Below are 13,453 nucleotides of genomic sequence, written 5' to 3' on the forward strand. Positions count from 1 at the left end.
TTTTTTTGAGACAGGGTTTCTCTGTAGCTTTGGAGCCTGTCCTGGAACTAGCTCTTACAGACGAGGCTGACCTCGAACTCACAGAGATCCGCCTGCCTCTGCCTCCTGAGTGCTGGGATTAAAGGCGTGTGCCACCACCTCCTGGCATCATTCTTTTTTTTTCATTTTTTATTACTTTATAAATAATATCAATCAAAATTCCCACTTCGTCCTCTCCTCCCACTTCCCTCCCGAGTTCTTTCATTCTTTCGTTCTTTTTTAATATTGTTTTTTTTGGGTTTTTTTTTTTTTTTGAGACAGGGTTTCTCTGTGGTTTTGGAGCCTGTCCTGGAACTCTTGTAGACCAGGCTGGTCTCGAACTCACAGAGATCCGCCTGCCTCTGCCTCCCGAGTGCTGGGATTAAAGGCGTGCGCCATCACCGCCCGGCTCTTTCGTTCTTTTTTAATATTGGCTTCATGTTAATATTTTGCATAGCCTGCAGTTCTGACAGGGTCTCCACAGATGTGCTGAGGAGCACTGAACATTAAAACATTAGGTAAATACAATATAAATAGACAAAATAGAAGTGAGCGCTGAAGCATATTTTCAAATTTTCCAACAATTTAAGAATGTGTCAGAATTAATGACATGAAGAAAAAATGTTTGAAATTTTTTTTAAGTTAAAAACTTTCCTGGTGTTCTGAGGAGAGGGGACGACGAGGACGTCTCCAGGACTCTGAGGAGAGGGGACAATGAGGTCACACCAGGACTCTGAAGAGAGAGGACCATGAGGATGTCTCCAGGGCTCTGAGGAGAGAAGATACAGACATCTCCAGGGTCCGGAAGAGACAAGACAATGAGGACATCACCAAAGGAGATGTCTGCCCTGATCTTGCTGTCTGGTCTCCACGTGGTGGCACCTGAATCTTGTTCTCCAGGACATGAAGTATCTTCCGCTGTGCTGGACCTGCTTTCAAGGTATCTGAAAATATTACTTTATCAACATGTCAGGTCAACATTCAGGGCTCCATCAAATCTGAGGGAAGCAATGATGGAGGACACAATCTGGCTAATGAAGCGGTTAAGGTTGGTGTAGGTGGGGCGCTCAATGTCGAGGTTCCTACGACAGATGTCATAGATGGCCTCGTTGTCCACCATGAAGGCACAATCAGAGTGCTCCAGGGTGGTGTGGGTGGTGAGGATGGAGTTGTAGGGCTCAACCACAGCAGTGGAAACCTGGGGGACTGGGTAGATGGAGAACTCCAGCTTGGATTCTTTCCGTAATCAACAGAGAGTCTCTCCATCAGCAGGGAGGTGAACCCAGAGCCAGTTCCCCCGCCAAAGCTGTGGAAGACCAAGAAGCCCTGAAGACCTGTGCACTGGTCAGCCCATTTGCAAATGCTGTCCAAGGCAAGGCAATTCCTTGCCAATGGTGTAGTGGCCACGGGCATAGTTATTGCAGCATCTTCCTTGCCTGTGATGAGCTGCTCAGGGTGGAAGAGCTGGCGGTAGGAACCAGTGCGAACTTCATCAATAACTGTGGGTTCCAGGTCTACGAACACTTCATAGATGACAGGATGCCACTGGAAGGGAGACACCTTGATAACATACATGCGGTGTCGCTCCAGAAAATGTCAGTACCAAAACGAATTGATAGTAGGACTCTTCTTCAAGCAACACCACGTCAAGCCACCTGTGGAGTCTGCATGGTCTCTCACAAGCTTCAAGGAAGAGTGCCTGCAGAGAAGGTGTCTACCTGAAGATGGTATTGAAGGAGTCATCTCTTCCCCCAATGGTCTTATCACTTGGTACTGACTGCCGGGCTGAATGCCATGTTCTAGAATTCCCAGCAGGCATTGCTGATCTGGACACCAGCCTGGCCAATGTGGAAGGAGATGCATGGTTGCTGCTTTTCGCGGCTTCCTGGAAGATGGTAGAGGCGAGGAGGAAGTGTTGCTTCTTACAGAGCAATTCTTAGGTGGTTGATGTAAGAGAAACTGCAGTCCAATTTTCTTTTCAGAAGTTTGTTTGGGGCCAGATTGTGTTGCTACGGACCAGCTCAGCTGGAGCACTGGGACCAACAGGACAGGGTCTCAGGGATAGGTGAGTAAGGAGTCGCCGAATGCCAGACACAAGACTCAAAGGAATTGCATCTGAATATATCTTTATTAGGCATGAGACTCATCCTTTATACAGAAAAGATGCTTAATAGCATGTGTTTTTTTTCATGTGGTACAGATTATTCCTAGAATCATATCAGATACATGAGAACAGATTTGCATCAGACATATGTCCCCGGTGTGAGTCTGCAGTTGGTTATGCTAGACATGGATTGACATTAGTTTCTATATAAATCTTTAACTAGGCTATGAGTTCATGGCATTTTGAGCTAAGGGCAAGTGGTTGTGGTTAACATTCACACAATCTACAATCTTATATATGAAGCTGAAGGCCTTGTCCATTCACTTACCTTGTCTGTTTTCCTCTGAGATGACTTCCCTTGAGCAGTGTTGTTTCTAATCATTTCAGTGCGTCAATCTTTCTGACTGACAAAAGGTGATACGGTCATCTCTTCCAGATTCTAGTTTTTCACTGGAGGAGGTCAGGACAGGAATTTAAGCAGGGCAGGAACCAAGAGTCAGGAACCATGGAAGAGTGTTGCTAATGACTTGCTCCCTATACCTTGTTCAGCCTGCTTGCTTTCTTGTCTGTCTGTCTGTCTATCTATCTATCTATCTATCTATCTATCTATCTATCCATCCATCCATTCCAGTTCACCTTCCCTTCTCTCCTCCTGATCTCCCCACCTGCCACCCACCTCACATCTGCTCTTCAGAGATGGTAAGGTCTCCCATGGGAAGTCAAATCTGTCCCATCACCTTTTTGAGGCAGGATCAATGTTTTCCCCCTGTCTCTCACAGTGCCCAGGCTGAGCAAGGTATTCCTCCATAGAAAATGATATCCACAACGTCAGTTCATGCATTAGGGTTAGATCCTGGTTCTACTGCCAGTGGCCCCACTTACTTTCCATCTGTAAGGGGTTATAAGTTGTATAGGGTTGGGGTAGAATATAAAGTTTAGGCTCAGGAATCTTTTTGGGGGAAAAAGGGGGAATGGGTGGTATGGGATAATAGGTAGATTAATGTATCTACTTGTGAATTATTCATTATAGACAATTTACATTGGTATAGATTCTTTGTATATTGATACATATGTAAAATTATCTTTGTATTCCTGTCTCAGACAATTTGTATATTATATAAATTATTTACACTTGTAATAAATTAAATTATATTTGTAATATTGTATGTTATTTATATTTACATTTGTGTACATATTGTAAAGTTATTTTGTTATACTGTGTGTTCCTACCTCTGAGGAGATGGAATAGCATTCTCTGGCATCTGTGTATTGTCTTAGAGGTAGCTTAGAGGTCCACAGCTTATTCAAGAGTAGAACACACAGTAAGTACTCAGTATTCTTACTCAGTTAAGTAAGAAATAAGCCAGGAGTATAGCTCAATCAAAAGTGTTGGCCTCATTCACTAGGCCTGGGTTCAACACCAGCACCACAAGAAATAGCAAGGGTGTGTGCTTAAGATATTTTTGCATATTGGTGTGATTTAGGATATTTTTATCATATTGCACTATACATTTCTACATCTGATAAAGATATTTTTATATTGATACAATTTTGAGGTCATTGGCCTTTTGCTCACATCTGCTTAAAGACTGTTATATGAAGCTTTAGTCTTTCAGCTTTACAGGTTAATAGTCACCCATGTTTGTTATACTAGTACTGTTAGGGTCTTGATGTGTAGAGATGTACTCTGCATAGACAGGTAATCTTCAAACACTTCAAAGACCTGTAGAACATGGCACTTAAATAACTCAGGATTGTGTTAATGAGACATGGTTGCTCCTGGCAGCACAGATTTATTCTTGAGAATGTTGAACACCAAAGACACTCCACTTGGAGCTTGTTTTCTATGCCACTTATTTGCAAAACTGGCCTTTGGGCAAAGAACTGCTCTTGTCTCAACTGCTGACAATATGTGCACTGTTCAAACTGGAAAAAAACAGGATACAATGTTGTAAAAGAAGTGGTGGGCCACTTCCCACTTAGCTCCCAGCCACATGGCTAGCTTATACCTGAAATAATTACACAGAAACTGTTCATTTAAACACTGCCTAGCCCATTAGTTCTAATCTCTTATTGGCTAACTCTCACATATTAGTTTAACCCATCTCCATTAATGTGTATCGCCACTTGACTGTGGCTTACCAGCATGAGTCTAACCAGCATCCATCTCGGAGAGGAGAGCCATGGCATTTGCCACACTGCCTTCTTCCTCCCAGAATTCTGTTCTGTCTTCCCCGCCTACCTGAGTTCACCCTACCAACTAGGCCAAGGCAGTCTCTTTATTTAACTAATGAAAGTAACACCTAGACAGAAGACCCTCCTACACCAATACAAGCAAAAGCGACTGCTGAACTTTGCCAAGACAGGGTAGGACAGTCTTTCAAATCTTGCTGCTTTTAAAAATGGTCTGTCTGATACTCTAGGCCTCAGTGAAAGCTGGTTGCCCCAACACTGCAAATGAGACTTTGGATGACTGCCCAGGTAGCCAGCCAGTTGTTTCTATCATTTTTTTCTGTGCCTTTTGGAATTTGATTGCTTACTCAGGTAACATTATTTTCCTCTTCAAGTCTTTGATGGGGTTGAAAACTAGACAGTCATGGCTAATATCCTCTCATAACATAGCTAAGGCATTTTAGGTACAAGACTCCAGGATAGGACAACTATTGAAATCTGTTATTTGCTAATTACCTTAGATTGGACATTTAGCATGTGTTTCTTGCCTGATGTTTATGATGGTTGTAGCTCTATTTTTGTGTATATTTTTGCCTTTTCTTTTTCCTGAATAATACTTGATCTTTGTTCTTATTGGATATAGTTTTGTATTAGGTTTAGAGCCCTCTTATTTAGACAAAAGGGGGAGGTGTTTGGGGAATTCATTCCACTAATATGTTTTGGGGTGCTGGCCCATTAGGGTGTTGCCTGAGGTACTACATATGGACTGATAAGCCCAGACAGGAAGCATGCTCACTCTCTCGTGTGGTAGTTGGAGATTTGACCACAGCTTCCTGTATCCCTAGGGTAGAAGATCACACCTGCTCTCTACCTTTATTGTGTGAGTGTTCCAAAATAAATATTTATCCTTTATTCCAGTCTATTGTGACTTCCTTACTTACACCTATAATAGGGGTTGAAAATTCTACCTTCATCATCCTACCATCCCAGAGGAGGTGCAGAATTAAACTGAAGTGACATAGAAAAGTATAATTCAGGCTTTATTTGAAATGGAAGGAGCCTACATATATGTTGACCAGGGCTAGAGATGGCTCAGTGTGCAAGAGTGGGGAGCCAAGTTTTCACTTCTAGCATCCGTGTAATGCATCAGGCATGGCTGTGGGCACATGTTAGCCACGGGACTGTGGCGGAGCGGAAGCATGGAAGCATCAGAGACTTGCAGCCTGAGTTCTATGTGGTTGTGAGTCACCCCATATGAGTTCTGGGACCTAAATGCAGGTCCTCTGTTAGAGCAGCCAGTGCTCTTAACTGCTGACCCATCTCTCCAGCCCTGTTCATAGTGGCTTTAAATGTGTTTTCTTTGATGAAGGAGACAATCTGTAATATGCAGACAGGATTGTGCAGTCTGAGGGCTTCTGGAACCACCTCTGTCATGGGTGGCAGCTGTAATAAACTTCTGTGTTAATTTCTCTAGCCCTAGCTTCTATAACAGGAGTGGGGCTGTTGGCCATGCCATTCAGACAAGGACTTAGCTAGTCCTCTGCACTGGGCTGTTACCTTCTGTGGTAGTTTGAATATAATTGGCCCCCATAATCTCATAGGGGGTGGCACTATTAGGTGTGGCTTTATTGGAATGGGTATGGCCTTGTTGGAGGAAGCGGGTCACTGTGGGGTGTGGACTTCAAGGGGAATGTGGTAGTTTAAATGTAATTGCCCCTCATACTCTAATAAGGAGTGACACTATTAGGTGTGACTTTGTTGAAGTGGGTATGGCCTTGTTGGAAGAAGTGTGCCACTTTGAGGCTTTGAGGTTTGCTATGCTTAGGATACTGCCCAGTATATCAGTTGACTTCCTGTTGCCTGCAAGATATAGGACTCTCAGCTCCTTCTCCAGCACCATGTCTGCTGCACGCTGCCATGATCCCTGTCATGATGATAATGGACTGAACCTCTGAAACTAAGCAAACCACCCTCCATTAAATGTTTTCCTTCTAAGAGTTGCCATGGTCACCACGTCTCTTCACAGCCCTGGAAACCCTGCCACACCTTCCAATGCGCTGATGTATACGTGTGCCCTTGCAAACCTCCCAGAACTGAAGAGGGAGCTATCCAGGTCCTGACAACAGAGGTGGAACCATGAGCTGCCTTTCTTCACGCTCTGCTTTCACAAACGGGATCCCTGCACTGAAGCTTTTCAAAACTCATTCAGAGTGGCTGTGGAGGCACGTGGCTTTGATTGGCACTCAGGCAGCAGAGGCAGGTGGATCCTTGAGTCTGAGGCTGGCCAATGATCCATAGTGAGACCCTGTATTAAAACCCCCAACACACAATTCTTATTCTAGGACAGGGACCTGGTTCAATGGTATAGCCTTGTCTAGCATGCCCACAGCCCTTGGTTCAGTCCCTACTACAACACCACAACCAAAAACAAGCAACCACATGCCCACACCAAAATGGCTGAAGGCTAGCTGTGTGTGGTCATTTGAATGCTAAATGTCCCCACAGGCTTTTGGGCCTGAGCACTTGGTCCCCAGTCAGTGGGCTGCTTTGGAAGACTGTGAAACCTTTAGTTGTCTTGCTGAAGAAAATGAATCACTTGAATTTTTACGGTCTGGTCCTAGTTCTCTCCACTCTCAGGTTCCTGACTGTGATACAATGTGAAAAAGCTGCCTATGCTCCTGCCAAGATGCCTCCCCCTCGCCCCTCAGTCACCTCTGGGCTGATCTGGCCCCAGCATCAAGGCCCATCCCTTGTATGTTGTGCATCATACCTGGATGCAGAAAAACACATCTGTGCGTTCAAATGCCTTCCCTGTCTAAGGTGATGTTTCCTTCTCAGACGCTAAGACACAAATGAAGACAAGCCAGCCAAGGATAGACTATTTCCATTTCTTAAAGGAATATGAATTTATTGATTTGATGTTCAAAATAGGACTTCTGCATCTCAGAAAATATATTTGTTTACATACATACAAACTGTAGCTGAGACCCTCGAGTGGCCCACCCAGACTCGTTCTTAGTGCATACACAATGATATCCGTGCTTTCCTTCCAGGACCAGTGGGCTTTTTCCTCCACCGCCTCCCCCAAGATTTTCTTGTGTCTCTCTGGCTGTTCTAGAACTCACTCTGTAGACCAGGCTGGCCCAGAGATCAGAGATCTACTGAAATCTGCCTCTTAGGTGCTGGGATTAAAGGCGTGCACCACCTCGCCCAGTTCAGTGCCAGGGGAATTTGGTCAGAAGAATCCCCCAGGCCCTGCCCACTACATTTACGGGTTGCACTTAGAGTCCCCCGCACGGTGTGCCCATTTTCCCCAATGCAGGGGCCGCCCTTTCGCTGCCTAGAGTCTCTTATGTTCAACAAAGCATGTGCCGGATAATTGACCCCAGAATGCCAGTGGCCGGGTGCAGTCCTGCGGTGACGCCGGAGCATCGGTGCGGTGCACGCATACAAACCGTGTGGTGCAGCAGGATTTGGTGAAACACTGAACCAAAAGACAGAAAGCTGCTGGCCTGAGCACACAGGGCAGCGAAAGCCGGAGCAGAGACACCAGAGCAGCAAGTGGGTTCAGATTTCATTTTCTGTTAGTCAGACGTGGATTTTCAGTTAGCTGGAGTTGATTTGTTCGGTTTGCCAGCTATTGGTTGCCTTATTATCAAAGGCTTAGAGACCATTGGTCGCTTTGAAGGAGGTTCAAAGCCACTTTGATTTGGTTTTGAGAGAGAATGTAGAAAGGGTTAAACAGAATGAAGTGGACTTCGCCTCCCCCAGGTGGAAGTTTGCATCTAAACTGAAGCCTTGAGCTCTGGCAGGAATTCGGCCTTGTGCCCCTCCCACTATTTTACAGCGTACCCGTAGATGTGGGGTCGCACCAAAACCCAGGACAGCGGAGCCTGGATGTGCTGCAGCTTGAGCTTCGAGAAGCTGGCCTGCTCCAGAGTCTTCCAGCTCTCTCTCGTTAGGTTACATCCGTCAAACAGAAGGAACCAGGTAGGATCCAGAACCTGCTGCCAGAAGTAATTCCAGGTGGACCGCTCATCTGCCACGTGCTCCATGAAGTAGAAAGCGCCTCCCTAAGAAAGAACACACACACACACACACACACACACACACACACATTTTAAAGATACTGGTTCTGGGAAAACAGCTTTAAAAGATGCGTGAAGCATAAAATTTCAGTGCCTGAGGCCAACTTTGAGAATTCACCGGTAAATTATAATGGAGTTAGGTAATGGGTAATGTAGTTTGAATTTCGGTCACATTTTATACAGCACTATCTGGGCAAGATAGTCCATGCCTGGAGTCTCCACACAAGAGAGGCTGAGGCGGGATGATCACAGTGGGACCACATCTTCAGGCCTGGAACAGGCAATTTTTCCCAACATTACATCTGGACCACACGTTGTTTATAATCTTTATTTTACTTCTTATCTGTTAGGTTTTTCCCAGTTTTTCACTATAACCAGCATTAATGTCTACCAATCTTGAGAGCACTTGTAATTTCCAAACAGCTACATTGTTTACAAGTGGGGGCTGAGTCCGTGGTGGGTGCCTTTTAAAACACCTTGGTAGTTTTCAAATTGCCCTTTGGGAAAATTCACTCACCTTTACCCTGGAGCTAGCATGCCCATGAAGGGTGTGCCTTAGTGTTTCCACGGCTACAAAGAGAGCCCTGCCTGCTTCCCCCCCTCTCCCTCTAAGCCTGGCACTGCACACAGGAGGCGCCTCCTCCTGCAGCACCTAAAGACCCTTTGTACTGGCCAACCTTGATCCTCCTGCCTCTGCAGGCCCTGGGGCTGGGGCTGTAGGTGTGAGTCAGGCATCTAGCTAATATAATCGCACTGTAATAGAGTGACGGCTCCTTAAGAGAAAAAAGCAGTTGTTTCCATGAGCAAGCAAGGATGGATATCAACAGGCAGACTTAAAAGGAACCCAAGTACACAAGCTTTCTAGTAAAAAGATTTTTCTACCTACTAAGAACCCTAAAGATAAGTGTATTTTTACCTGAGTGTTCATGTGTGAGTGCCCATGTGTAGGGCTTTGTGTGGAGGTCAGAGGACAACTTCCGGTATATGGCTTCTCAGGGGCAGTCCCCACTTTTGACCCAGCATCTCACTGGCTGGATTTCACCACCTTGACTTGGCCTCAGAGAGCTGCCGGTTTCTGACTCCCCTATTCTAGAATTGGTGTGTGGGCGCGTGAATGTGCACACACACACGTGTGTGGACAACAACAGCCGTTAAACTCAGGCAGCTTTCTCAAAAGGAGAGTCTACGCAAGGAAACTTGCCAGGGTTCTCTTATTTTTATATCTGTCGCTGCTCCTTCACAATCTTGCTTTTTACTGTTGTGCTTTGGTGCTCAGGGTTCTGACTCTCTCTCATGTTTGCTACACAAATGCTTCATGAATGCATTAACACCGAGTCCCTCTTTTTGTTTAAAATTTTTATTACATTATTAGTCTGAGTGTAAAAGCACAAGTGCGTGTGTAAGTGTGTGCACACGTGTTCTCTGCTCCCACCACGTGGACCTCAGGGCAGCAGACTTGACCGCAGTGCCTTTGCCGGCTGCGCTCTCTTACTGGCCGCCTCCCCCTTTCTGTCTTTTTGTTGTTGTTGTTCCTTAACTTTCGAAACAGTCTCACTTCACCCAGGTTGGTCTCGAGCTCACTACACAGCAAACTCATCCTGGCACTAGCTGGTCTTGAACTCCCAGTCCTCCTGCCTCAAGCTGGCATTGCAGGTGTGTTCCACCACATCTGACTTCTACTTAAAAACAAAACAAAAAATCTTTCAATTCATTAGCAAAGTGTTCCAAGGCACTGACTGTAAGTGCTGGAAACACAGGAGCTGTCGAAGGAGAGCAGGAACCTACTTACAGGTGCTGTGTAGACTAGACTGTGTTATTTCATTCATAATGCAAATGACAGCCAGGGTGGCATTCCATCCTTCGGTTTTACTCAGCCAGGGATAGTAAGTGATATTGCCTTTAGGGGAGAAACTGTACTTTGATTTTTCACCTGCAGCCCACGTAGGGCATGGACATGCTACCTAAGCAGCCCTGCAGCCCACGTAGGGCATGGACATGCTACCTAAGCAGTCCTGTGCGTTTCCAAGAGGGGAAAGAAACACATCTCCCTTTTGCTGGCCTTTGTTAAGCTACTCTGGTCCTGGACACCCAAAGGCAGAGTTCCAGATAGATTTCAGTTTAGAGATGTAGTTATCCCAAATTATACAGACAAGAAAAAAAAGCATATGTTTAAGAATAGAAAACCGAATTTCCATCTCTGTGAGTTCGAGGCCAGCCTGGTCTACAAGAGCTAGTTTTAGGACAGGAACCAAAAGCTACGGAGAAACCCTGTCTCGAAAAAATCAAAAAAAAAAAAAGAAAAGAAAACCGAATTTCCTAGTAAAAACGAAAAACCAAATATGTCATTTCCTCAGGCTAGGGCAGGAGACAGGAAGGCAAAGCAGAGATGGGCTTTGCTGTGTCTGTGAATGATTGTCCTGGAGCTTAGCAGGGCAGGGCGGGGCGGGGTGGAGCAAACTCTGCACGGGTGTTGAGATTCGGAAATCTGAGCAGGCATGTAGCTGAAAACACTCGGGACACGTGAGACTGTTGGGGAGGGTATATATGTGGAAGGAGAGCTGAGGGAGAGCTTCAGCTGAGGGACAGCAAAGGGGCAGAAATGCCGAAATCCAGAAGATGACAGTGATATTCTCACTGAAGAGCTGGACCTGGGCAGGGTGTAGTGGTGCATGTCTTTAATCCAGTACGTGGGAGGCAGAGCTCTGTGAGTTCACAGCCAGCCTGGTCTACTTACAGAGTTTCAGGCTAGCCTGGTCTAACTACAGAGTTTCAGGCCAGCCTGGTCTACTTAGAGTTTCAGGCCAGCCTGGTCTACTTACAGAGTTTCAGGCCAGCCTGGTCTACTTACAGAGTTTCAGGCCAGCCTAGCACAATTCAGTGAGAACGAGACCTGGATTCACAAGCATTGCTATATAACGTGGGTGTACTCCTTAAACCTCTTTTCTGAAAGGATCAGCATAAGAACCTGCCTCAGAGGGTTATGGTCAGGGTAAACTGAGGCTGTCATGATGATCTGGGCTCGATTAAGCAACCACAGACGCTAAGGAAGACAACCGAGGCCATGTCTGGTGTGTGTCAGGTGTGGCTACCTGCTAGTTTGATCGCTGCGCACCTGTCCTTGTGCCAGAGAGACTATGCTGAGCCCTCAGCCTCCCAGACACTGACTTTTGCCAGGTTTATGTGTGTTCCTGACTATGTGACAATCTCCATCCGCAGACAGGTTTTCTCCCGTTTCCACTAATGCCAATGCTCCGTTAATGACTATCCTTGTGATGGACAAGGTTTCGCACATGAGTAGCTGTAGATAAATTTCTAGTAGATAAAGTTGCTGTATGAGGGCCCCTTCCCAGATCCACCCCAGTACCTAGACTATGCCTCAGACAGTGTCACGGTTAAAAACGGCCTCTAGGTTTTTCTCATACAATGACTACTTTAATTTGTGTTCCTGATCTTGCCCAGTTGCTCATCTTGTTTGTTTTGTTTTGTTTTGTTTTTAACTCTGACCAGTTTTAAGAAACCCGTTGTCCTTAGTGGCTTGCCAATTGTTGTTTGGTTTGTTTTTTGAGACCGGGTTTCAGTGTGTAGCCTTGGCTGGCCTCAAACTCATAGACATCAGCCTGCCTCTGCCTCCTCAGTGTTGGCACTTGTAATGTTTTTTAACTCGGGGGTGGGGGGCATGAACCCTTCAGCTGTTCTGGGAGCTGCTGTTAGCAAGTCCGACATTTGAGCTGTCCTGCAGGCCCTTGCCTCTGCAGCTATTTAGAACTTTTTAAATTTTGATTTGTCAGTACTTACCTTTGCCGTTCTCCGCCACTCTTTAAAAAAAAAAAATCCTTCCCTGATTTTTTTTTTAAAGTGTACCTTTTAGATTAGAATACACCTGAAATTGACAGGACCACCCTTGGGGTTAGGGTCAGGGTTAGTACTCATCTATCACTCACCGGCCTCAGCACTCGGCACACCTCGCGCAGAATCTTCTCCTGGTTCTTCACCGAGCACAGCACGAGGGTGCAGACCACCACGTCCATGGAGCCATCAGCTACCTGGCTCATGTTCTCCCCGGCCGCCACCACGAAGCTCTCGAACTGCAGCTGCCGGTTCTCTGAGACGCTCTTGAACAGGAACTTCTCGAAGCTAGGATTAGGGTCGACACAGGTCACCCTGCACCCGGGGGGATAGAACTTAAAGTTGGCCCCGGTGCCGCAGCCCACCTCCAGCAGCGACAGCTTCCCCGAGGGGCCCGCGAACTCCTGCAGGTTGCTGAAAAGCTCCTTCTTTTTGCTCGCCATCTGCTCGTTGTACGTCACCGTGAACCGCGACAGAAAGTAGGGAAACCACTTTTTGCATATCCAGTTCCACATGCCTAAAAGGTTCAGCAGATACATGGGAAACGCCAGGATGCCGACAACCAGCCGGAGGACCAGGATGGCGAGCGACATCGCGGCGACTGGAGGAGAAAGGGCCACAGCCCGGAGCAGTCCTCTGGAGGAGGAGCAGGGCGCAGGCTCCGGGCCGCGTTCCAGAGCCAACCAGGAAGGAGGTGGCGCCGCTGAGCAGAAAAACAAAACCCAAGATTCCCTCCCCACCCCACCCAGGAGATGAGGCCGAAGTTGGCACAGCTGCGTGCGCAGCGGCCCAGGGCTGTCCCTCGTGGTTCCTCAGGAGAGTTGCAGCCAGAACTGCGATCTGGTCCTGCCTGGCCTTGTTTGGGTCTGGAGGCAGCGGCAAGGTTCTGCTGCGGTTTGTTATAAGCAAGGCCCTTTCACCTCACCCACCCAGCCAGTCGGCAAGTCCGTCCTGAGGAGAGTCCCCGCGTGGATTAGAGCCCCCACGGGATGTTTGACTGAGACCCCTCTCTCATAATTTAGTCCCCTCCTTTCTCCTCTCCCCAGGGCACCCCACCCAGGTCCTTTTTTTTTTCTTTTTCTTTTAAATAAAGAAGTGAAAGGGCTCTCCGCCTAGCCTCAGTCAACAGTTTCCCAAGTTCCTTTCTCAACAGAGGCTTTCATAGGTTAATAATTAATCCGAGGGATTTCTGCTAAGTCACTGTTTGACCCGCCTATGGTTTAAA

At 46.6% G+C, this 13,453-nt stretch overlaps 1 protein-coding gene and 1 pseudogene across 1 annotated transcript; both read right to left on the reverse strand.

Annotated features, from left to right (window-relative positions):
• Window positions 1-979: 979 nt before the first annotated feature.
• LOC121441408 lies at window positions 980-7,726 on the reverse strand (annotated as a pseudogene).
• On the reverse strand, window positions 7,169-12,936 carry Mettl7a (methyltransferase like 7A). The gene is made up of 2 exons (XM_041642757.1): window positions 12,324-12,936; window positions 7,169-8,367 (listed from the first exon to the last, which is right to left on the reverse strand). Exons 1-2 carry the CDS (start codon window positions 12,819-12,821, stop codon window positions 8,131-8,133), a joined length of 735 nt encoding a protein of 244 aa, XP_041498691.1. The 5' UTR covers window positions 12,822-12,936; the 3' UTR covers window positions 7,169-8,130.
• Between the last annotated feature and the right edge of the window lie 517 nt (window positions 12,937-13,453).

The sequence above is a fragment of the Microtus oregoni genome, unplaced genomic scaffold (assembly GCF_018167655.1).
Source record: "Microtus oregoni isolate MIOR12 unplaced genomic scaffold, Mior012 000077F_ref0000221, whole genome shotgun sequence".
Lineage (NCBI taxonomy): Eukaryota > Metazoa > Chordata > Mammalia > Rodentia > Cricetidae > Microtus > Microtus oregoni.